We start from the raw sequence: 26903 nt of genomic DNA, 5'->3' as shown, positions 1-26903 counted from the left end.
CAGTTTTGTGTTTTGACAATAACGACATCACGTGGGTATAAAATAAAAAGTAATATTTTGATTAATGATAATTAGTTAACCGTTAGTCATAAAAATCTATTTGATTCAAAATAAAAGTATAAAAATTGATTGAAAGTGATAAAAATATAATAATTAATTTAAAATTTGTTAAATTGTTCAAAGGCTTTTTTTTTAAAACAATATGCCTTTCTTTAATAATGAGACATGTTCATTACACTTGAGTTGCAGATCAAGACGTAATTCTCTTCATTCCATGAATTTCATCACCTCTTTCGTATATTTTGAATTTAAAGTATTTAAATTCATACCGTCTTGTTATCCTTTGTTTGTCCTTGTTTTTGGTTTTCTCTAATTGCAATCGGGAGAAATTTCTTTAAAGAAAAGTGACTCTATCAGACATGTTCAATCCATATTTGCATTATTGGGGAAATGACTTCAATTTTTTAATCAAACAATTCATTGAACTAATTATGTATCTGATATATCAATATAATAACTGATTTAGTTGAAAAATTTATCTATTTCGAAAGTGAGTATTGTGACTTTCGAATAGTTTTTTTAGGATAAAATACTTGCACTTTCTTAAGTTTTAATCGAAATTTTAAGCAGATTCATTAGTTTTTGAAATAGACACTCCGTCTCAAAAGTGTAAACAATATTAATAGGCAATATGAAAAGACTAAAATGTTTTTTTCTTTATTAATATAAAAAATTATTATTATATAATTTTTTTGAAAAAAAATAGGGAGCACAGATCAGCTCCCCAAGAGAGGGGAGCACCAGATTTGGTGCTCCCTAAGGGAGGAAGCACCAACTGGTGCTCCCTTATTTTTTAAAAAATTAATAAAAAATAAAAATTATATAATAGTAATTTTTAAAATCAATAAAGAGTAAAATTATCTTTTTAATATTATCACATCATCAAACTAATGAAAACATTAAGGATTGATTAACTACTGGACCTATGTGTCTAGCGAAATATATTTTTTAAGATGTTGATGTGTCATCTTGATGATATTAATGCCACGTGGCTGATGATGTGGCATAAAAAAATACTGACTCAAAATTGAGTTTGAAAAAAATTAAAAAAAAACCTAATTAGTTCAAAGTGATTACCATCTTCTTAATTGAAGCCATCATTTCTAACGAAAAATCCTAATCCAAACCTAATCCAACTTTTTTAGTTTGATTGAAGTTATTGTTGCTCGATTGAAAGTTGGTGTAGAGATATTCGAGAATGCCTGGAAACGATTTTGAGAAGAAAAAGAGTAAAGGTAGGGCACATATTGTTTATAATACTAAAATTAGCAAAGACGTACAATGTTGTTCCATAATAAAAGAAAGTCAAATCCTTCTATTCTCTTCTTTGGAATTTATAAGGGAAATTTGATGTTTTTGTCTTCCCTAGAATATGTAAAAGAAAGTCAAATCCTTCTCTTCTCTTTCTTAGAATCTGTAAGAGAAATTCGATGCTGTTCTCTTCCTAAAATTTGTAAGGGAAATTTGATGGTGTTGAATTTTATTTACTAACAATAATAGATTCTCTTCCCACATCTTTCACTGTTTTTGAGAATTCAAGACTACCCAAAAAATGATTTTTAGAAGAGGAATAAGAATTTATTGACAAGGAGAGGACATTCTGATTATAAAGTACATTGGGATTAGGGAATGTTGAAGAAAGTGAAGGTGTTTTTTGTTAGGTAAGATGGTTTCAATTAAGAAGATGGTAATAAGGTTTTTCAAAAAAAAGAAAAAAAGATGGTAATAAGTTTCGAAACTACGGTAATCAGTTTCAAGCATTTTTTTTAATTTTTTATTTGAAATCCCTAACTAATAATTTTTAAATATTTGGAAGAGTAAAAAAAAAAAAGCCCAATTCTTAATCAACAAATTTTGATGCCTTGTTATTTACCATGTGACATTGACTTCATCAAGATGACATGTGGTGATAAGTATGAAGATCTTATTCGAATTCTCAACCATACAAGGGTAATGGATCTCCTGTACAAGGACGAAGATGCGTATACAAATGTTGGGGAAGCAGCAAAAACTAGCACCACATCCTTGTTGATTGGCCCAATCCCGATTTGATAGAAGAATGGAATCAGAGTTGCATGAAATAAATCTAGTGACTGTTTGCTTTTATAGTATAGAATAAAGGTGGCCAATGCTCTTATTATACTTTTTAGGCCTTAGCCAAGTTCAAGAGAAAATTCGATAGTCTTGTAATTAGTTTTCATATGTGTGTGTTTTGGTTTTTGGTTTATTTGCAATTTCTGTGCTTTGATATTTATTAAACTATTTTTTCTACAATTTAGGGTTTAGTTTCCTTTTCGAAAAAGTGAATATTGCCTAATAAGGTTGAACAGCAGTTCAAGTGAATATTGTCTAATAATATATATGTAATCAATAATTAATATAATAATTTATTTATCTAATAAATAAATAATAAAATTGATTTATTCATCTCTTTGATTTCGATTGCTAAGAGAGCAATGTTTTAATGTCCAGAGTGGTAAGCCTAAACTCGTTTTAAAACTTTTTAAATCTCGAGTAAATTTTTAATGTTTATAAGTGTTATTGTTTTAGTTATTAAATCATTAATTTTTTTTTCATTATCATGTGTACATGGCCATGTGACAAAGCAATTGATGTGGATATTGATATGGTCAAGGTTTATGGTAATGTGGAATGTCGTACGAGAAAATTCATAAACAATCTATCTATAATAAATGATCCAATTGACAAAATCATTTGTTTTAAAAGTGAGTGATGTGACTTTTGAATCTTTGTTTATAGTTTTTCATCAACATTAATCTCAAATATACAATTCTAAACAATGAATTAATTAATTTTCCCACTACAAATCAAATCATCCAATGCGTCCAAAAGATACCTAAACAATAAGGACCAAACTAAACACTAATTTCTTTTGGTGTTTATGATGCATATGAACTGTAACATTGACTTTAAAAAGGTTGTCTTAATTTGATTAAATTTTGGTTATCATGTTTGATTTTAGTTGGTTCTAATCCCAGATTTCAATTGTTTGATTAAAACCATTGGGTGATGTTACTTTCATGCATACGGAATTTTTGTATGTTATGAAAGTCACATTTGCCTCAGTTTTAGTTGTTATCAATAACTCTTGCGATACCGGCAATGATAGGACTGGTGTTAAAGTTTGTCCTGCACGCCTGGCATGCAAATACATAGAAGTCAAGCACGCTCAAGTAATGAATGAATTGCAATCAACCAACCAACCATTAAGCATTGATAATGCAGGAGCCTTTGACAGGTGAAGTTTGACAATCAAGAGAAATGTGCCACAGACATTTCTTTCATACTCACGTGATGTTTGAAAGGTAGCAACTGTGGTCAATAATGGAGAAGTAGGAAAAGTGATTCTATCATACATGTTCAATTCATACTTACATTATTGGCAAAATGACTTCAATTTTTTAATCAAACGATTCATCGAACTAATTATGTAACTGATCATCGATATGATAATTGATTCAGTTGAAAAATTTATCTATTTCGAAAGTGAGTGTTGTGACTTTCGAATTTTTTTTTAGGATAAAATACCTTCACCTTTTTAAATTTTAATTGAAATTTCAAACGGATTCAGTAGTTTTTGAAATAAACACTTCTTCCTAAAAGTGTAAACACCGTTAATAGGTAATATAAAAAGACTAAAATGTCTTTTTTTCTTAAGATAAAATACCTTCACCTTCCTAAATTTTAATTGAAATTCTAAACGGATCCATTAGTTTTTGAAATAGACATTTTGTCCAAAAGTATAAACGCTATTAACCGATAATATAAAAAGATTAAGATGCCTTTTTTAATTAATTTAAAAAATTATTATTATATAATTTTTTTTAAAAAAATAGGCCAACTCCCCAAGGGAGAGAGGAAGAATCGACTAGCGTTCCATTATATTTTTTAAAATTAATAACAAATTAATAAAAAATTAATAAAAAATTAATAAAAATTATATAATAGTAATTTTTAAAATTAATAAAAGGTAAAATTATCTTTTCAATATTGCCATGTCATCAAACTAATAGAAATATTAACAATTAACTAATTGCTGGATCTATATGTCCAGCCTAATATATTTTTTTGAGACAGAGTGTCCATTTCGAAAATTAATAGATCCGCTTGGAATTCGATTAAAACTTAATAGGTGAGAATATTTTACTTTTTTTTATAATTTCTTATCGATATTAATTTCAAATACATGATTCTTTGAAAATTGAAATACATCTTATTTCAATTAATTTGAAAGATTAAACAATTTATCCCCTTCAACTTTTATTTAATCTCTGTTTACACTAAGTACGCATGCATTTCATCCAAATCAAAAAAGCCAATAAATTAATTAATTTTCCACTTAGAAATCAAATCATTCAATTTGACCAAAACCAATGCATCCAAAAATAGCCAAACATCAACCTAAATACTAATTTCTCGTGCTATTTATGTTGCATATGGTACAAAACTGTAACATCGACTTTAACAAGATTGTCTTAATTTTATTAAATGCTGATTATCTGTCGTAACGTGCGAGTCCGGAAATCCGACCACCAAACGTGAGTGAAAACTCTAAAAACTAGGAGTCGCCACCAATCTTTTTTTTCTAGGTGTGATTGGCCACCTATTGACTCGATTCTAATCAACGAAGTCTTAAATTAATTTTAAACCCCGTCGATAGAATTTAAACTGGTCTACGTTTTTTTAGATCTAGGTTCGAAAGTACGATTACGCCTAAGGAAGGATTAGCACCTCCGGGACGCCCGTTCCATGAACGGTACCATTTTTTAGATTATCCTATTAGGTTTTTTTTTTTTAAGTTCATTTTATTTCCTTAGCTATTATTCACTTATTTTATCTCCTATTCAACCTAAAATGGAATGCAAATGTGATGGCAAGATGAAATGCATGGTATGAGATGAAAAATGTCGGACGAATAACCTTTTATCGAGGATGTTCTCTCGGATCCACCCATCATACTGGTGGGATTCGGGGTGTTCTCTCACCTATACATATATATATATATATTTTATCCTTGAATCTGTTTTTATAACTAAATATTTTCTTCTATCCAATTTTATCATTTATTTTCATATAATTGCACATATATTTTCTATATTTTCTTATCTATTCCAATCTCTCTCTTTTTATTCACATTTTTACATTTTTAAACATCTCTATTATTATTTTTTTTACTTATATATTTTTGTATTTTTTATTTTTTTAATGATTTTGTTTCTTAATATTCCTCATATTCATATTTATACCATTTTGTTATCATTAACATAAACTATATTTAAGAAAAATTCCTAAACTAAAACCAACCAATACAAATGCTCAATAGATTAAAGGTTTAAAATAAACTTACCCAAAGCTTAAACCCAGCCAAGGCCAAAGAAGATCGGTCCAGCAAAAGCTTGCTAACCCGATTCAAAACTCAGCTCCCTCTTCCTTGAAACGACGTTGTTTTGGTGTGGTTCCCCCTTGGCTGAAACGACGCCATTTAGTCCTTTCTTAACCCAGTCGAACGTTAGCTATAAAACTCTTCTTTTCTTTCTTTTCTTCCCATTTCTTCCCTTCACTTTCTCTCTCTAGCAGCCGAACCCTCCTCCTTCTCTCTAAAAAAAAAATCTCACATTTCTTCTCTCTTTTCTCTCTCACCGGTGTCGGCTTCTCTCTTTCCTTTGCTGGCAACGATAACCCCAAGCTTTCCCTCCTAACCGACGGTAGTCCAAGAATCACCCTCTTTCTCTCTCTCTTCCCGTCGGCCACCGAAGTCTTTTCTACTTTCACCGCCCAAATCCAGGTTTGCTCCCTTCGTCGGCTGCACTAAATCTAATCTCCCACAGCAACCCAAATCACCCCATCTTTTCTAGCCAACGGCACCAACTTGAGCCCCAACTCTCTCTCTAAGACCGACGGCACAAAAACCCAAGGCTCTCTAGCCCTTCTTCCTTTCGTCGGCGGTAAAGATCTCCCTCAAAAAATCAACCAAAAAACCCCCCTCAAAGAAAACCCAACCGTTCTCCCTCTCTCACTGTGCACATTTTTTTTTGGGTCTCTCTTTCGATTTTTTGGATTGTGGTTTTGTGCTACTAGAGACTAGGGATTTTTTTGATTTGTGGGTTATTGTGGTTGCTAGAAATAAACTAGGATTTTTGTAGGTTACTGGGTTTTTTGGTTTCCAGGTTTTGGCTCCGGATCTCCCCCTTTTGTTCGGTTGCTACAGTGCCATTTTATACACTCGGCTTTCTTGGCCGAGTGTAGTGCTTCCACTACTCTGCCAAACGCTATTTTTTCGCGTCTGGTAGGAAAGATGGTGCCCGCACCCTGCAAAAGAACTGGATGGCGAGATAGATAGTATTTGGCAAGAGTGAGAAATCGAGATTTAATTTTGAAATTTTTATCTGGATGGTGGGATAGAGAAAACCAAAACCATTTTAATTTTGTTTAAAATTGTTTAAAGGGCATTGTTGTCAAGTCATGCAAAAAATAATTAAAATTATAATAAATGACATTTTTGAATTGGGCTCTTAAGGAAGGTTATCTCTCACACCTTTCTCTAAAAAGAAAAACACAAGCATACATAACATCACCACTAATAAAGATTACCATACATCATAACACAAAGATTCAAGTAAAACAGTGTATATATATCACCACCAGACCGAAAACATAAATGCCTTATCCAAACCAACTGTAAAGAAGTTGGCCTCTCTCAAGGTATGTACCAATGTAACCATACCAATCAAAATTTTGAAGCACTCCTCCACATCCTGCCTATCCAAGTTTGCCTCTAGTGGAACCATCGACATTAAATTTGAACTCTCCTTCCCCGTGGCTATCATATGTTTTATTGGCTTAGCTAATCAAAGATTTTGTTGATAGTAAATATAATTACAAAAAGTAGTATCTTTCAAAACAAAGAAATTACAAAAGGTAGCAACTGCTACTCAAAGAGAGAAAGGTCCCCACATCATGAAACAGAAAACAAGTAGAGCAAACTAAGATAGAAAAAAAACTGATTGAAGGTGAAGGGATGCAATGCCCCCAATCCTTTGTATTGTGACAACATCACCGTGGCTACCATATGTAACATACCAAATTTGTTAAGCAATGGTATTTTTCTTGTGTTAGAATACCATGACTCTATCTACCAACCAATATCATCAATTGGGGACTCACCCGAATCCAAAACATAAAATGAATAAGAAACTTGTCGATGATTTGTTTATCATATATCCTCTTCTTCATGATCTTAAGATTATTTCTGGAGGGATATCACTTCCTATATAGGGCAGATGTTTTTATTTTCAGCCCCTTGGAATTATTTTTGAGAGGGACGTGTTGTCTTTATTTCTTTCCTTAATGCTTTCTTGTAAATATTCGCTGAATGATGCTTTACTAGGTGTTTACAGGTTAAAGTACTTTTGTAGCAGTTCAATTATTTGAACTATTGAGCAGAGGCGAAGCTAGATCATTTTTAATGGGGGGTCAAACAGAAAGATATATTAAACAGTCAAACAGAACTTTATATATAATTCAATTACCACTCATTTAAAAGATGAAATAAAATTTACCAGATATTAGACATACAAAAAAAGGCACATTAATAGTAATGATAGTGTCATATATATATATATAGGATTGAATAGAATTATGAAAGGTGTCTCTTTCACTCTTTTGTACGCAAGAGTAGAAGAGAAAATAATTTTTCAAATTCAAATGAATTGCCTATCTACTTTGTGTGTTCTAGCTCTGCTTTTATTTTCTATTTACCTATTAAATTGTTAATTAACATATTGGTTATTGAGTTGAACTTTTGAGATATAACATGTTATGATAGACTATTAGGTTGAATTGTTAAGATATAATATGTTATAATAGGCTTGGATTTATATTAAAATTTAATGGGTTTAGATTAGTGGATTAATTTTTTTTTAATTTTTTAGTCTTAACATATTATTTTCGAATTTATTTTCTGAGCGTAACTAGCAATATGTTAACAATAATGACTCTAATTTTATCAAACAGTTTGATGAATAAAAATAATTATTTAATAAAAAATTATTTAAAGGGTCATTAAAAATATATATAATAAATAAAATTGTATTGAAAGAAATACAATTATTTCATTCTATCAACTTGTATATATATCCTTGTTATTTAATGTTTATAACATACATATTAAAACACATTGGTTATTTTGAATAAAAAAATGATATATTAATAAAATTCTTAGCAACAGTGCAATATTGCAACTTATATTTGAAAATTAAATAATAATTTATTTATTTTTAAATATTAAAATCATATAAAATAAAATCTACATAATAAAAAAAAACATGACAAGTAAAAGTAGAATCCACATATGACATAATAAAAAAGAAAGAAAAAGAATATGATTGATGGTTCGTAAAAATTTGTGAAAAAAAATTTATAAAAATTTAAAACATATAAGTAAATAAAATAAAAATAAATAATAAAAAAAAATTAAAAAAAATTTTAAAATTGAGTCAAACATATGAAATTATTTTGTTATTCTTCATTTGTATTAATTATTAAATAAAAAATTATTTTGAGAAGATCATTAAAAAAATTTATTACAAAAATTTATTAAAAAAATTTAAAAAGTTTATATAATATGTAAAAAAAACTGTTAAAATTTTGGGGAAGGCCATGCCATAAGGAGGCTCCGCCTCAGCTGTTGAGGCTTCTTTTAACCATTTAATTAATATAATGAACTTTGTTTGGAGAAAAAAAACTTGGGTGGCTCACTGGCTCGATTTGCGACATATATATATATATATATATATTATATTAATATTTTAATATTTTAATATCAAATGTGTTAAATTGATCAAGAGCAATGATGAGTTATGCTCCTTGTTGGCATGAAGAATTATGTCTTTCCATATTATGATTAGGTCCATCAACTTGATATTTTGCTCCAAGTTCAACTGTCTTTCACTCTAATCGCTCCAATTTGTATATCCCAACACTACAAATTTCAATCTGTTGCATTAATTTTCCATTAAAAATCTCCTTGGATGTTGTCCTGTGCACAACTCCTTCAAACCATTCATTTATTCCATGGCTAACTCTTTCAAATCAGTTAATGGATTGATGGGGCTTCTGCGGCTGTTTAAGCTAGTCAATTGGTAGGAATTTATTATAGTTTGTGTTGTGGGATAATTTGCCAATACAAGTCTTTGTTAGAAAAGAGATAATCTTCAAATCAACAGATGTATATAGTAAAAAAGTGTTATTGGATTTTAATATGAAAAGAGTTATTGCAGATAACTTTTACTAATAAAATATATTTTTGTCACTTAATTTACAAATGCTAAAAAAAGGAAAATTAATATTCATAAATAAAGAAATATATATAACCCCCTATGCCTATGGGGCACATTCTAGTACGATCAACAGATAGACATTAATGATAAAAAATCGAAAACCTTAAAAATTTAATATATAAATATTGGAATTATTTGATGGAGTCACATGTTTGGAATTATTCTTATTAACCCTCTCTTTGTAGAATTTCTAAAATCGTACTAGCTAATATAATATAGACATGCATTTTTTTACCAAGTCTGGTAGAGTCAATTGTTGCCATTGAACGCCTGGTTTAGATCCGCCACTGGTCATAAGCATAAAATTATAAAATCCTGGCTTTCTGCCGGTGATTCACTCTCCTCCACCGGCCACGGAATTGATCTAAGCCAAGATGGGGAGAAAGGTATATCAACTTCAGTACACTCCTGCAGCAACAAAGTAAGCTCCAGCCTCTTGGCCACATCTGCCAGTGTGGGCCTCTCATCTTCGCGGTCGTTCAAGCAGTTACAAGCTACATCCACATAAGCTTTCAGGCTGTTTGCTGCGATCTCACCCTTAAGGCAAGGATCAATAATTTGGCCAAGTGTACCATCTTCAACGCATCGTCTGGCCGATGAATTGGAGATATTTTGTACTTCCACCCTTGACTCGCATAACTCAAATACTGGTTTTGCACATAACACTTGGAATAAAACAGCTCCAAAACAATAAACATCAGATTTAACAGTGAGGCCGTTATTCTGAAGGTAAACGTAGTCAGGGTCTTCATACCCAACACTATTGTCCGCACCAGCAGTGGTGACATGGTTATCTGTTTCCGACAGGCTTGTTGAAATCAATTTGGAGAAACCAAAGTTTGAAAGCTTTGCAACCAAGTTCTTGTTTACAAGAATGATTTTGCTTTTGATGTCACTGTGGACGGTCGAGTGGTTAGCTGCATGCAGGAATTCTAGTCCACGTGCAACTCCAATGCAGATTTGAAGCCTTTGTTTCCATGATAACGGAGGGTTGCCGTTGTTTGGGTTCAGTAGATGATCGTAGAGGGTTCCGTGGGGCGTATACTCATGTACAATAATCTTATCCGATCCATCACAGCAATAACTTATCAGAGAGACGATATTGGCCTGACGTAGATTTGATAGCAATTCAATCTCTGTCAAAAAATTCTGGTGATCTGAGGTTGGCTCGGAGACCTTGATGGAAACCAGATCTTTATAGCTGTCATTAATGTAACCTCTGTACACACTAAAGGGCAAATCACCAGAGGAAAAATCATAAACTCGCCGCGCTATATCAAAGTGTTGGCGGCAGTGCGGAGCTCTCCAAGTGTAAAGCGTCGATTGAGTCTCTTCCATGCTGGTGAATTTTCGTTTGTTTTCTTCTCTCTCCTCCATAAAGAATACAAGTAAGATAAAGGGTGCTTGCCTGAAGACGGCATGGGGGAGTTTTTGGCCATGGATGTGGCCATGAGAGAGACCTTGAAACGGTAAAAGAGCAAGGAGAACAATAGCATCAGCGAGCTATTTCAAAAGGGTAGGAAAGAGCAGACGACCTATGAAAACCAAAAGCAAGTCATTAGTCAGGTCAAGATTATTATCATAAATGTAAAAGTTTCCATTTTACATCCCAATTCAGGGAAAGTTCAAAAAGATTCTGAAATTAATATTAACATCTTTACCAATCGAATAATGAACATAAACGGATTATCTTCATCTATATTAGGTCCATGACCAATTGAAGCTCTAGACGAGGACAAGCTTTCAAACACAAGTAAAACTATAGGAACAAATAGGTAAATACAATACATATAGCAAGCCAAAACACTATAACTGCAGTAGTAATGGATGAGTGCAAAATGTTTTAGAATAACTAAGAACATGTAGGCAAAAACTTAAGTCGTGCATTTAATCAATTGCAAAGTGTTTAAGTAGGAAAATCAGTTTCCTTCTTTCATCTCAAGTTTAGATGCTTTTCCTGTACAATAATTTATATGTTTATTTCAATCTTATATATATCCTCTGTAATGGTATGACACTACGACTTTAATTTGGGGCAGCTTTGCCAAAGAGCCAACACTAATAGTTGGAGAGCAATAATAAGAAAAGAATTTCGACCTTTATCTGTTTCACTAGCAGCTCAAGCTTATCCGCAACCCAACTTTATTTATTGCATTATCTATAAAGACATGACCTTTTCTAGAGGGAAGAAAGGAGTATTAGAAATTTATAATGACTTTTTTTTCTTAAAAAAAAAGCTATAATGACTTATGAGATAGAGTCTTTTTCTAATCAAGTTGTGGGTTCTAGGTTTTCTAAGATATAAAGAATTGAGTGAATTGATAACTCTATTATAGAGAGTTATCATAGGGTATTTTTGGAGCATACATTCGGCTTATTCTTTTAGTTTTGTACATAGTCCTTAGAAAATTTTCATGCTTTTTAATAGAAGTTAACTTTTAGGGTGCTTAGTGTCATTTAGACCATTTGAGCTTCATTTCTTTTTAAAATCCCTCAAACCAACCTCTCACTAATGAACCTTTTAATGTTGAAGGAATCTTGGAGCCGAAAGAGAAGCTGAAGGTGAGGACACAACAACTCTGCACTAGGGAGCTTGAAGGAGGAGAACATGGAAGCAGAAAGTCAAAAATTGAAGATCCGAGAACCACTTGGTAGAGAGTTTCTCGCTGCAGCGAGAAATGAAAGCTTTGTAATGCCAAGTCAGCAAGAAACTCGCTGCAGCGAGATTCCAAACTCGCTACAGCGAGAACACGTTAGAAAAAAAAGGGGAATATGTTGGGCTCGAAATTCTAGGTCAAGGCTGAATGAAAGGGGAGTATAAAAGGGAAATTTTTGCACAGAAAACAAGGCTGATTCGGGGGAGACACTTTAGGCAAGAGAGGTTGAAGCAAAATCAGGAAGGAGAAGAAAATTCAAAGGCTGGAGCTTGTAAAGCTGCAACTGAAAATCTCTCTCTCTCTAGCTTTGAATCTTTCTCTCTCTATCTCATTTTGTAAATCAATGTTCTTGTTTGCTGTATTGTGTACTCTTCTTTGTGAAATGTTGAGCTAGAACCATTTATATAAGATTATGGTTAACTCTATTATGTAGTTTAGATATTGTTGGGTGGTTGCTTAGTCTTAATGCAAATTTTGATGTTTACTCAAAGTTTGAAATTATTGTCCATTTAATTGATTGATCACCGGTTAAATGTGCTTAAGTATTTAGATGACACTTGAAAAAGTTAATCTAAATTAGACCTAAACTTGAGTAAGGTGTGTTCAAATCACTTAAAAATAAAGTTAAGTGCTTTGATGTGCTATTAGGGTAGTGTCAGTTAAAATCCTACTACGCAAGTATACGTATCGAGTAGACAGTATAATAGCAAGTAAAGTATCGATCTCACAGAAAATTGCTCTAAAATTTTACTAAATACTAAAATTATAACAATTTAATCTTATCCAAACAATCAAAATTAAGTAATTAACTAAAACTGATTAACTAAAATTAAAACTAATAAGAAAAATTAAAATAATAATAATCTTGAGAAAATATCAAATTAAACAAGCCTAGGATTGCAATATCCCTTACACTTCATCTAAATCTTACCCCTCTTGCTTAACTTATTTTAATGGGTTGAATTGCTAACCTAGAGTCCTAAATTATTTATAAGGGTCTCTCGACTCGTCCTATAAAAATATCTATTTTAATCAAAACACTATATCCCTATGTGAATTGAAATTAAAATAGACTCATTAAGTTCAGGCTATAATCTGACTACATATGGCCTATAGGTATATCCCTATCCTATACGCAAATCAATTAATATGATTATATGCTATCCCAATTTTAGTTTACTCTAAACTCCCTTTTCCAAGTTTGTTTAGGTTCCTAGATCAATTTAATTGGTGGCCAAGCAATTAAAAGCATTAAGAACAAATTGGAATTAACAATTCAAATTCTATTAAAAAAAAATAAGAAAGAGATTAAAAACTTAGACTACATGTGAGTTCAATTGCAATCCTAGAAAAAGAAAATTAACTACTCATAATTGTAAAATAAGATAACATTGTATAAAATTCAACCATTGAAAGTATCAAGAAAGATAAAAGCTAAAGAAGAAAACAAAACAATATTTTCCGCCTTGATCTCCAAGTTTCAGCCTTAACTTGTAACTTCTTGAATCTCTCAAAAGTTGTGTATCTAATGTTGCCAAAACATATCCTATGTATACTAATAAACTAAACCTAAAGTTCCTTAAGCCGACCTAGGGTTTAATTGGGCTTAAAAGTATAATAAGAGGCCCAAAATTCAATTATCAGTCTTTACAAATTTATATTCCCGATACAGTACGTATAGCTATTTTTTGACGCAATTTTCTCTATCTTCAAGGCAAAACTGGGCAAAGTGATCTCATAAAAATTGTAGCTCTGTCTCTTAGGTTTCCACTGGTTTAAGAATCGCATCATTTGGAGTTCTGTAGCTCGAGATATAGTCAAAATACTAAAGCATATGCAAGCAGATTCTAGGTCTGTTTACACCTTACTTTCCAAAATTAAGCCCAATCACTTTTTAATCCCAAAAAATATAAAAACTAATAAATAATAACTAAAATAAAAGGAATAATATAAAATTAAAATAACTCACTAAAAAGTACCTAATCATAAAAACAACTAAAAATAATTAAATTATAATTGAAAATTGAGGACTTAGCTAATATTTAATAACAACATTAGAGTAAAATAATTCTATAAAATAGAATTATCAGGTAGCAATACAACTAATTGCCACACTTAGTTAATTAGGAATCCCTTAGCTTAAAGGGCTTAAATTATTTGTCTCCTATAGACATATAAGAAGGCAAATAGATTAGGCAAGTGTGTAATACCTCGACAGGGGATTACACATAACTTAAGGTCCTAGACTAATATCAAATTCCATTGAGATTAAATAACTAACCAAGCCTAATTCCAAATGAAGTAATAGAGGACACCATAATCCTAGGTTATTAGCCTCTTGATACCATTTCCATTTATTAATTGCATCACTTAGAGTAGACTTAGTTAATTAGTTTACATTTTTTTATTTAGTCATAGTTCAAAAATTTGTTTCTTGGATAAAATTAGCTTGTGTTGATTTTGGTAATTAGCACAATTTTTAGATCAACTCCTTGAGGATCGACACTTCAATTTATCACTTTATTACTTGTTGCGATCGTGTCCACTTGCATGTAATCATTGCTTGTACGTTGCATTCAATTTGAGCAAATCACATTTTGCATAAGCAAGATTAATATTATTTTTACAAGCAACATGAATGGAGTCTACATTTTCTAATACAAAAAGCCAGGTTGGTTCTTATCTAATCTGTCAAAGCTTAGCAAGGGATGTAAACTTGTAGAGTTGAAGTATTCAAAAAAAGAAATAAAATATATATTAACAAATGATAGAAATTGTGGCTAAAAAAAAATAATGATAGAAATCTTAGATTTTAGATGCACTAAACTAATAACTAAGTTATTCTATTCATGCACAAAGATATTAAATAAATTAAATTGACAAATGAATCATCATTCTTTATAATTTATGCTTTAAAAATTGACTATTTGAATGAAAAAAATTGTCATATTTGCACTTTATGACATAATAATATTAATATATTGTGGTATGGATATGAGTGTATACCCATTTCTACCAACTATTTAATAATATCTCTATCTAGTCATTTTTGTTTCTTCATATTTCTCTTTAAGTTTATTACTCTACCCTTTTTGGAAGCAATTTTATCATTCTACTATATTTGTTTTGGATGTTGTGCACATGGTTTGAGTCTTTTGACAGCATTGGTGCCTATCTGTTCCTACCTAGTCTCTTTTACAGTGTCATAAAGCTTAACACAAAATTCAACCAACAATGTAAAATTGAACACACAATTACAATGGCTCAACTTAAAGTTTTGATACAAGCAAATGGGTAGAGCGTACCCTTATTTGAGCAAGTTTGAGAACAAAGAAAATTGTAGTAATAAACACAGCAAACTACAAAAGAACCATCAATTTTCTGCAATTTCCGAAACCGAAAATCCTTTTGGTTGATGATTTCATGAGACAAAACTCATTGAAATGCCAAGCAAGCCGATTTACCACGATCAAGTAAAGCTGAAAGCAAAGATCCTGACACCCTGAAGAGCCAAGCACATCAATTGTTCCACGACAAAGTGAAGCAAAAGCTGAAGGCAGTGATCCGTTCACTTGATTATTCCAGAATTTCATTGACAAAGTAGAGTTGAGAGCAATGATCCTTTCGGTTGACAGCTGCAGCTGACTAACATTCAGACTTTCCAAAATAAGAAGCAGAGCAATTTTCCAAGTCAAAGAAGCATACATGTGTGAACCAGATTAAAATCCTTTCCTTTGGTAACTCCATCAAACTGATGTCCATTGATTAAAATGCAAAGCAAGCTGATTTTGCAGGTTCAATAAGTAGACAAACTAGTTTTAAACAGGACTGTAGTCATATTTTTACCTGTTGGCTGACAGCTTTCAGCTAGCTTGTTTCAGTCCATTTTCATCCCACGTGACCAATCTATATCTCCATTGTTGGTCGGTAATTCGTGAAATGTAGCAGACCTTCCTAACTTAGAGTGATTCTCTTCTTTGGGTAGCGAATTTTCCTGCAGCAGAACAAGTTTGAAGCTTTAAATATTGAAAAGGGGAAAAAATAAAAGTTCTCTCGTTAAAATAAATGAAAACTAATATATCATATGCAAATTTATTTTGAAGTTTCAAATCCTGAATATCTATGCTTGTTAAAAATTTTTTATGTTTTAATATATCATATGCAAATCTTTCCATGATGAAGGTGCCATAACGGTGCCTTTTCTTATCATCAAACACAAAACAAATCCTGTCAATTGGAGTATAGGGTGCTGAGCTATAATCTTACTTTGGTTTTGGCGTAGACATTAGGCTTGGATTCAGCCTTAGTGAATTGTGTAACCAGGGAGGGACATTCTTTTTTAACTAATATATCCAAAACTGGGAATACGCATGCATAAACCACCGGGCTGATGGTGACGAGGTCAGGCAGCTTTTCCAGGCTCAATAATTTCAATTCAGGGAACCAAAGCTCTATATCCTGTGCACTTTTGACTTTGGCCTCACCTTCATGTGTAAAGATTCGTTTCAATTTTAATGCCCTGTTAACTCTGAATGTTTCGAGCTTTGGTAGGTGAGCTACACTCACAGGGAAGAGACTTTTCAGGTTGTTGCAATTTTCAATCAATATTTCCTTAAGTTTAGGGAAGTATACAGGTTTGAGACGAGACGTTGATGTTGATATCTGATCCCAGTCAACGATCTGCTCCAAGTCCTTGCATCGTTGTACAACTAGATGGCTTAACTGCAGCAGATTTCGAGCATGCAACAGTGAGAATATAGTTCTCAGTTTATTGCACTTGAACACTTCCAGACGAGTAAGATTTTGAAGGGTGACAATTTGGGTGGGCTCTTTCCATATAGCTTCCAGCTTATTTATTTCTTTCAATATCAGTTTCTCCATAGTTGATAAGACGTATCCACCTGGAAGCTCAAAGATCTCTCCACACAATTGATTTCCCACTTTGATGAGGCAAAATTCCTGTAAAGGACACACATACATATCACTTTATATCATCTATAAGGTGAAATCTGAATTTTAGCGTCTACTTGTTCCTGGTTATGAGAACTATGATTTAATTCGGATTTTGGAGTTCTAAGGTTAAATGAAGAAAAATCAGAAGACAAACATAAGTACCTTTAGTCGACAATGCTCTATCACTTTAGACATGGCATCATTACTGAATCTGCGACATGCCCCCACTTCGAACTTTTCCAATGATGGTAACTTGATAGAACAATTTTCCGAACAAAAGGTCTTCAAGCTTATTAAGTTTTTCAGTGCTAACTTTTCTAACTGAGGCACCTCGACCTCCTCTCTGTCCGCTGCATCTTTAAAGCTGAAGACTTGTGCTAATTCAAGGCAACTGCCTATTTCAAGCTGTGTAAGCTTTGGAAGGATTTGACCTTTTGTGATTTGGAAAACGTATTCCAATGCAGGACAACCAGTAATCTTGAGAGTTGTTAATGTTGGAAAGCATAGGGGACGGAGGAGGGACGGATGTATTGTTTCATTTACAGCAAGATCGTCTCTCGTTTCAGCAATAATTTGCTTCAACTTATTGCAGCCATGTATCTCGAGTGTTTCCAGTTGCTCCAGCCTTTGAGCAATGGACGTTGAGAAGAGATATTTCAGACGATGGCAATTCTTTAGCTTCACAGTTCTTAGATTTTGGAGGCTTACATTATTGGTTTGCCCGTACCATATCCAGCTTAGCTGAGATAATTCTTCTAGCTCCAAGGATGTTAAATCTGAGAGCAGCAAATTAGAGTTATCTTCCATGCCACGAAGAATGAACCCATCCTGAAATACTGCTTGGAACTTATCACAGCATTCTACTCTCACAGTTTGTACACCTTGAACCAGGTATGGAACAACATGATTATCGTGATAAACAATATGATCCCGATGAAGATAGTTCACTGTCTGATTCCACTCCTTGGATTGATTTTGTACGAATACTGAAACCTTCGAGGGTCTTGATTTTGTGTCAAACAATTTATCAATGCTTTTCTGATATTTAAGAGGCTCAATTGCCAAACTGGAAGGTGAAATGATATTTGATGGGGTAGGATTGCTTCCTTCTGCACTCTTCTCTTCAGACCACCATTTTTCAAAACTACGGTGCCTGAAATATAGCTCTTCTAGTCGGGATAGCTTCCGTATCAAGTTTAGAGGAATTCTATGCAGCTTTTGACAATCAAACAAATCGAGCAATCTCAGATTATCTAATTCTTCAATTACATCTGGCAATTCCGTGATATCAGAACCTCGGAAGCTGAGAATCTCCAGTGTCTTCAGCTTTCCTAGAGATGACAGGCCATTCAGTTTGCAATGCTCCAAGTGTAGAGCTCGAAGGTTTGTCAAGTTCTGAAGAGCATTTGCTGACAAAAGACCATGGCGGAGAGCAAGAACTTTTAGTGCTTTCAAATGTTGCAAAAACTCATTGGATATTGTCTTGCAACCTTCCCCGCCAAGAAACAGAATTTGAAGCTTTTCACTTCGAAATTCCTCGTCATGAAGCTTTTTTGGCTTGCTAGCCACATAAGAGATTGCTGAACAGGACTCAAGGTCTTCATTGTTTGGTCTTTCCCACAAGCCGACCACATCTTTTATCCTAAGGAAACTCTCATCTTTTGATATCATCTGCAAAGCAGCTTCAAGAACCCCATTTTGCATTTGAACGTGTTCTTTCTCATGCTCTAACAGCAAAAAAGAATTTTTGAGATTTTCGATTGCCCCTTTGACTTTTTTGCTAACTTTTTCAATTGAATCAATGCCTTCAAATATCCCAAGCCCCCGTGCGTATCTTATCAAGTCCTGCGGAGCAACGGGATCATTTTTTGGAAACAAAGAACACAATGAGAAGAATTTTTTGGTCTCATTATCCTTCAAATGATCATAACTCAGCTTTACACTTCTGTAAACAATTCTAACTTCTTCGCTTTCTCCGTCTTTCAATTCTGAATTCAGACTTCGAAATGCCTCTTTCCATTCATCCAAACCTTTCCCTCTTAGAGCCCTTCCTAGTATTATGATTGCAAGAGGCGAACGCTTGCATTCCTCTGCAACATCACTTGCCACCTCGCTAATTCCAGAAGATATTTTCCGATTTAGGCTTTTTTCCAATAATTTCAAGGCTTCATCTTTCTGAAGAGCCCCAAGTTGTATTTCTTTCGAACTTCCCACAGAAGAACATACTGTGGTATCACTTGTAATCAGAAGAATTTTGCACCTCATTTGATCTGGAATTCCTATAGACTTCAAGTTGAGTTCCTTGCAAAAATCGTCAAGGATTATGAGGATCCCCTGTTCACTTCCCAATTTAAGCCGCAACTTCTCTGCTCTTTCTTTTTCAGTTTTCTTTTTAAATTTTAATTTCAAGAAAGCTGCAAGGGTATCTTGAACTACTTCAGTTGTTGTAGATTGGGAAACAACTAACCGTACAACTCTGAACTTCAAATAATTTTCAGCCACTTTCCCCACTACTCCGGCCAAGGTCGTCTTACCCGCCCCTCTCTGCCCGCACACAGAAATCACGCTCTTACTGTTATCCTCCATTGCTTTCACAATCTCAGTTAAAGCTGATTTTAAAGATTGTGAAGGATCGGAACAACTTGATGACAAGAATTTATTCTCCCAATAAGTGCGTAAAAGACAATTAATATTTCTTTCCTCTTCTTCTATTTTCTTGCTTAAGCGGAAATGTTGGATCAAATTGAGACGTGAAGTTAAACGCCTCTTCTTTTCTTGTATATTATCTTGCAGAGTAGTCACTGCTTCCAGGACATCCTTCGCATCCTTTAGCCATGCCTCCATACCATCCCTGCTTCCAACATCTTTTTGCAGCTGGTGTTTAGCCCGTATCAGTTCTTTCTTCCGTTTCAGAAATTCTTTAACCCTACCGTCAAAATCGTTCAGATAACGAAAGTAATATGCTAGCATCGTCAGGTATACCGCCACCAGGATTAGCACCATCATAGCGGCAGCAGCCATAGTTCCTGAAAATTTTGAAGTAAAAGGACAATATTTAGTGAGCAGCAATCAGTTGAAGAAATCAATTGTGAAAATGAACTTGCCAGTACCTGGTTGGACTTTCGGGGGTGAAAATGAGCTCCACGAAAAACAATCCTAGTCGCTGCTCAACCAATACGTGATATACCTAAGCAAATGAAAATTGAACAAGTATCAGCTTCTTTTTTATACTTTTTTTGGGATGAAAAATACAGTGTATTATTACAGCAAAAGCACTTTCTGGAAGCTTACCTCACTTGGGGAATGCACTTTCTACCTATCACTCGGCCAACTTCAGGTTCTCACATGCAGCTATCTCTGAAATCTTGAGAGCAATGACGAGAGAAACTTCAGCAATCTACTAGCAACAATCTCAAAATGAAAAAAGAGTGACAACAATCCAATTAAGGAAACCTGACATACACGATGCCATGCCTTTGGCTTTGGTTGCTTTGCCAATGAGAATATTCAATGAGATTAACATGGTAAATTTCTTGTTTGGTCATTTACATTTTGGATTGTTACAGATTATTACAACACTATTAAAATATACTCTTAAAAAGTCCCTAAACTATTTAAGAAAATTCAATTAAGTCTTTATTTATTTTTTACATTCAATCAAACCCTTATACTTTTATTTTAAATTAAATAAACTCTCATTACTAATGTTTAAATAATTACCGTCAGTCAAAATGATACTTGTAACATCATATCGATATAGAGAGTGAAAAATGTCACATGATCATATTTTTATGTCAAATTCGCATATCTTATCATCATCAATTATGATATATCAACATACCATATCGTCATTAATTGTGATATGTTAGTATACTACGTTAGCTTCACATGATATAGAATGATAAATGATATTTTGACTAAATCAACATAAAGTATAAGAGTTTATTTGATTCAAAATAAAAGTACAAAAGTTTAATTGAAAACAATATATATATATATATACACATATAAGAACTCATTTGAATTTTTTAAATAGTTTGAAAACTTTTTCAAATATTATACCTTTTAATATTTGGTGCTTTTATACACTAAAGAATAACTATTCCTTGGAATTTCCTATTATTTAAACTCCTTGAATCATTATCCTCGACCTCCTCCTCGGTTTAGGTGGTAAGAAATAGATCAAGAAATTTTTTGATAAAAATATCTATAATCAATTTATAAAATTACTAACAAATAAATACTAAAAATTCATAACAAGGATTAAAATTAAACTTAATTATTCATCTAACATACACATAATGGTTTTGGGTTTTTCTTTTTTTTATAGTGTTTTTTTTAAGTAATATTGATTCTATGAAATTATTAAAAGCAATACAGTACAAAGCATAACAAAAATAACGAGAAAAAGAAAGTAGAAGGAAGCCAAACCAGCGAACTCGCCATCAGCAAACCACCTAAGGGTTTTGGGGCGAGAGCTGCAAGAGACGAACAACCAAGGTTTTTTCTTTTTTTTATTCGGTTTTCTATTTTATTTTTATTCTTTTGTAGATAAAATATTATAACTTTTTATACGGTTTTTTGAAATTAGGCTGACTTGCTACTTAGATGGGCATTTTTGTCCACACGAAAATTTTACCTTGAATTTATAATTTTTTGCCTTATAATTATGCTCTCTCTAATTAAAAAAACCTTCAAACTATTCAGAAAACTTTAACTAAATATTTATTCTTTTATTATGAACAATCAAGCCATTGTATTTTTATTTTAAATCAAATAAATTCTTATAATTAATGGTTGATTAATTTTTATTAATCAAAATAGTACTTATCATTCTATATTACATGACACTGACGCGACACGATGATATGATATATTGATATGACAAGATGACATGATTATATAACAATTCAACTTCTATATTAATATCACGTCAATATCATATCAACGTTATATGGATATAAAATGATAAGTGGCATTTTAATTAATAATAATGAGACAACCGTTAGTCATAAAAACTTATTTGATCTAAAATAAAAATATAGAGATTTGATTGAGTGCAATAGAAAAATAAAAATTTATTTGAATTTTTTAAAATAATTCAAGAGCTTTTTCAAACATTATGTAAAAAATATATTATTTATATTAATGGGTAAAATAGTCTTTTATTGTTATTCCTAATAAATTCTTGACATTTTTCTAATCAACTAAACTTGTTAATATTATTACAAATGTATTCTATTCCATTGAACTAATATTTTATTCTATTCCATAACTATTCTATTGTCACAAAATATTTATTTCATTCCGTCTCTATATCATTCTGCAAATCAAATATATTGTAAATATGTTATCTAAATGACTGATGATAAATTTAAAGGTTTTACTATCCATATGACATATAATATATTAAAGACAATTATACATTGTTTTATTACAAAAAATCACATGTGAAAAAGTACCCATTTTCATTTATAGAGTAATGTTATTTTGTTTGATATTTAGACAATTGGATTACTAACAAATGATATGGACACAATAAATAACAAATTACAAACATTTAAAAAATTTACTGAGATTCTATTTAGATTTCATTAGAGAGAGAAAATATTTTTTTTTTGAAAAGTGATTTTTATTAATCTCATTATCAACATGTCATTTTGAGTCTTAAACTGAACTGCGAAAGAATCTTTTTAACATAAAAGGTTAGTGACGGTGAAAAAACTTATACAGTTTCAAAAAACTTATACTCAAGAAGATATCGGCAGCATCTTCTTCTTGACCTCGACTCAATGAGTACTTGTCAATAATTTTTTTTTTTTCAATGCTAAGCATCCCCATTCTTTTCTCCAAAAGAAAAATAATGAAACAAAGCAGACAATAACTATGAAAGACTAAATCGATAAAGTCACGTTGAAAATAACAATTTCTGATGAGCAATTTCTTGAAGCGTACCTTGAGATCTTGTATCGAGACAATGCTGCAATGTAAATCTTTTCTGGTCTCCACCCCTCTCAAGAATCAATGATATGAATGTTGACAGGAAGAAGGAAGACTCTAGTGAAACATCCAAGATTAGCTTGAGCTAACTACTGCTAATATGTCAGGAAGATAGTCAAATAAATATTGCAACTAGTCAAAGTTAGATCTAATTGTTATTTTTTTTAATTCCGACAAATCTGACCTTGGGGATAAATTATAGGAATTAAAACGTTATTTTGTACCAATATTGCTTAATTTAATGGAGTTGAACTCCGGGTGTTAGCAATGGTGGGTGTGTTACAAGTTTAATTATCGGTATTTCAAGAATACTGCTTTTCATATAATGTTTTATTATTTTTATGTACATATGTATGTATTTACGTGTTTGATTATTCTCTCAATTTTTTTGTCTTCACTCTCTAACAATCATCCACTATTTATTTTATTTTTCAAACTTAATAGAGAAATTTTAATATATCGGTACCTATTGATTTTTTTTTTCGAAAAGCTTATATTTATTGACATTAATCAAAATAAAAAGTTTTTCAAGAGTAATATACTTTTCATGTATGGTGTATTAATTTTTATGCATTAAAAAAACCTTATAATTAGCTATCTGTCTTCTCCAACAAAGAACGAGAAACTAAGAAGTCTTTGCGGGTTTTCAGATTTTTGGGGTGAAGTTAAGATGAAGGTGAGATGACTACATTTAACATGAAGTCTTTTTGTATTGATTGACATTTAAAAAATACCAGACCATAAACACCAAGTCTTTTAAGCTAAAAAAATATAAGATCAAAGTAAGCATTCACATTAAACTAATTAAACAAATTAATTGTAATTAACAATGATTTCTATATTTATAATTGCATGTTCATATATATATATATCACTAAAGTCAATCCAAAATATTAAATATTGCATGCACAGCTAAACACTAATATGTTTATACCTTAAGAAAGTAAATTAGTAATTTTCTTTTAAAATATACTTTCAGTTCATATATACATATAAGTGAACCATGTTAATTTCATAATAAGTCCTTTTCTGTTAAATAAAATATAAATCAGATTCAATGTTTTAGTTCATACACTTTCTTTGGATCGGATTCATCTCATTCAAAATATTTGGCAAAATAAGAAGTCTTTCCTGCAAAAGGAACTTGTAATAACTTGAAAGGCTTTGTTAGTTAGAACCAAGTTATTAACAATGAAATGGTCCATGATTATTTTTTTATTCCAATAAATACAGATCTAGCCGATAAATTTGATCGCGGGGATAAATTATTAGAATTAAAATGTGTTCTTTGACCACCATATTTATTGCTTTTGAGTTACTTAATTTAATGGACGTTGTCCTTAATTCGAGTGTTATAGCTATGGGGGTGGTATTACAAATTTGATTAATTCAACCGTAACAACCTTATTTCTGTCGTTTTTTCAAGAGTACTGCTTTTCATGTATGAAGCATTATTATTTGTATGTATGTATGAATCTACGCATTTCATTATTCTCTTAATCTACGCATATCAGCTTTTCAAGAGTACTGCTTTTCATTAATTCAGTTTTTAGATTTTATTCTTTAGAAAAACTTTTTTTTTTTTTGTTTAAGAGATTCTCAAAATTGTGTTTGGTTTAACTTTTGTTTTAAAGAAGTAGATAAACTGAAAACAATCGGACCAAATAGACACTTCAATACCTATTGACATTAATCAAAATAATTGGTTTTTCAAGAGTATCACTTTTTTTTTTCTTTACTCTGTCAAAGAGCGAGATTCCACTAATACATTGTAATAAGCAGTGAAGATCAATCGAAGCTTTCCAAAAAGATTACAAACGCCAAAGAGTGCCAACGCATCAACTAGCTATATTACATAAAAACTGACAATACGACTATCCCACCTGTGAGGCTAAGCTAGGTAACATTAACGGAATGCCATAGAACATGAAAATAAATGGTAATTACCGCCATGCTGAAAACATGAATTCTCTGTCAATTCCATATATAGTTGGTAAGTGCATCCCTAATTGAATTCATTTTCCAAAAGGTGTGCACTAAGGACACTCATCCGAGTGATAGCACAAGAGAGTCTATCTGGCTAAAGATATTTCATTTATCTCATGCTCTTTAATCAATATTATGCACCCAAGAAATAGTGAAAGTAGAATCAAATTCGATGACAAGTTTGATACCTGCGAAAGGTAAGGAGACATAGAGGTACAATGGATGCTCGATGGCCAATTTCATTAATGTATAGTGTATTACTTATATGTATTATTAATGTATCGATTCACGCATTTAACTTTTCTCTCAATTTTCAACTTTAATTGCAGGCCTTCTCTCTCTAATAATTAATTGTCCAATTGCATTAAACCGTTGTCTGGATGTACCAACAACACTTAATTGAAGAGAACTAGCGCTTAGTTAGCTGTCTGTCTTTGCAGGTTTTCAGGGATTGTGTGTTTTTTATTGAAGTTAAGATGACGTTTAGTGGACCATATACAAATACTTATATTCATATGGTCTTTCTTTTTATATTGTACGGGTCATGGTAGTCTTTTTATATTAATTAACATTAAACAAAGACCAAACCATAAACATGAAGTCTTTTAAGCTAAAAAAAATAAGATGCAAGTAAGCATTCACATTTAACTAATATGTTTATACGTTAAGTAAATTAGTAATTTTCTTTTAAAATATACTTTCAGTTCATATATACATATAAGTCAACCATATTAATTTCATAATAAGTCCTTTTCTGTCAAATAAAATATAAATCAGATTCAATGTTTTAGTTCATACACTTTCTTTGGATCGGATTCATCTCATTCAAAATATTTGGCAAAATAAGAAGTCTTTCCTGCAAAAGGAACTTTTAATAACTTGAAAGGCTTTGTTAATTAGAACCAAGTTATTAACAAATGAAAAGGACCATGAATCCAGGATTGTTATTTTTTTTTATTCCGATGAATACAGATCTAGCCGATATATTTGATCATGGGGATAAATTATTAGAATTAAAACGTGTTCTTGGACCTCCATATTTATTGCTTTGAGTTGCTTAATTTAATGGACGTTGTCCTTAATTCGGGTGTTATAGCTGTGGGGGTGGTGTTACAAGTTTGATTAATTCAATCATAACAACCATATTTCTGTCGTTTTTTCAAGAGTACTGCACTTCATGTATGAAGCATTATTATTTGTATGTATGTATGAATAGGGATGTCAACGGGGTAAAGTACCCGTTAATTTTGAAGTACCCGAACTCTAACTGTATTAAAAATAAAATACTTTAACTTTATTAACTACGCAAATAATTTTAAAAATCACTACCTTAACCCTAATACATTCTCACTATCCTATGATTACCCTAACCCATTTAAATACCCGATTAGATAAAAAAAATTATTAAATTCTTTTTCATGGGTACCCAATTAGCCAATTAACTATTCTAATCTCATAACTTTCGTTTATATTTATATGTTATAAGTTTATATAAACAAAGGTATATACATTGTAATTAACAATTTTATGAGTTATAAGATTTTTGTAATGTTAATACAAAATAAAAGGTATATATATTTATATTTAAAGTACATAGGTATATACACACACGTATACATAAAAAATATTTTAATATATATAAAATAGTAATTATATTCCTTATAAATGAATCCAATATATATATATATATATATAAAGTATATATATTAAAAGACATTATAAGTTAATTAATAGTTATAATTTCATGAATTAATTCAATTAACTATAAGAGTTTGTCCTTAATTACATAAAATTAAAAAAAACTAGATTTTAGAACTTTTCTAAGCTCACAACTTCTCTTTAGATTTATATAAGTTTATATAAACAAAGTTATATATATATATATATA

The 26903-nt window shown here is 31.5% G+C and overlaps 2 protein-coding genes across 2 annotated transcripts; both read right to left on the bottom strand.

Moving 5' to 3' along the window:
- LOC108662710 (receptor-like protein kinase ANXUR1) lies at nucleotides 9711–10757 on the bottom strand. Its single transcript, XM_018124204.1, has one exon. It carries the CDS (start codon nucleotides 10755–10757, stop codon nucleotides 9711–9713), a length of 1047 nt encoding a protein of 348 aa, XP_017979693.1.
- On the bottom strand, nucleotides 16331–20050 carry LOC18593670 (probable disease resistance protein At4g27220). The gene is made up of 2 exons (XM_018124203.1): nucleotides 17192–20050; nucleotides 16331–17035 (listed from the first exon to the last, which is right to left on the bottom strand). The coding sequence occupies exons 1-2, from the start codon at nucleotides 20048–20050 to the stop codon at nucleotides 16331–16333; spliced, it is 3564 nt and encodes a 1187-aa protein (XP_017979692.1).

Source organism: Theobroma cacao, chromosome 7 (genome assembly GCF_000208745.1).
Source record: "Theobroma cacao cultivar B97-61/B2 chromosome 7, Criollo_cocoa_genome_V2, whole genome shotgun sequence".
Classification (NCBI taxonomy): Eukaryota; Viridiplantae; Streptophyta; class Magnoliopsida; order Malvales; family Malvaceae; genus Theobroma; species Theobroma cacao.
The sequence above is the reverse complement of the archived record's forward strand: the minus strand, read 5'-3'. Positions and strand labels throughout refer to the sequence as shown.

Coding starts and splice junctions, on each gene's coding strand:
- LOC18593670 (XM_018124203.1), bottom strand. CDS start 20,050: ATGGCTGCTGCCGCTATGATGGTGCTAATCCTGGTGGCGGTATACCTG. Junction 17,036..17,191: donor TAGAGCATTGTCGACTAAAG/GTACTTATGTTT, acceptor TGTCCTTTACAG/GAATTTTGCCTCATCAAAGT.
- LOC108662710 (XM_018124204.1), bottom strand. CDS start 10,757: ATGGAAGAGACTCAATCGACGCTTTACACTTGGAGAGCTCCGCACTGC.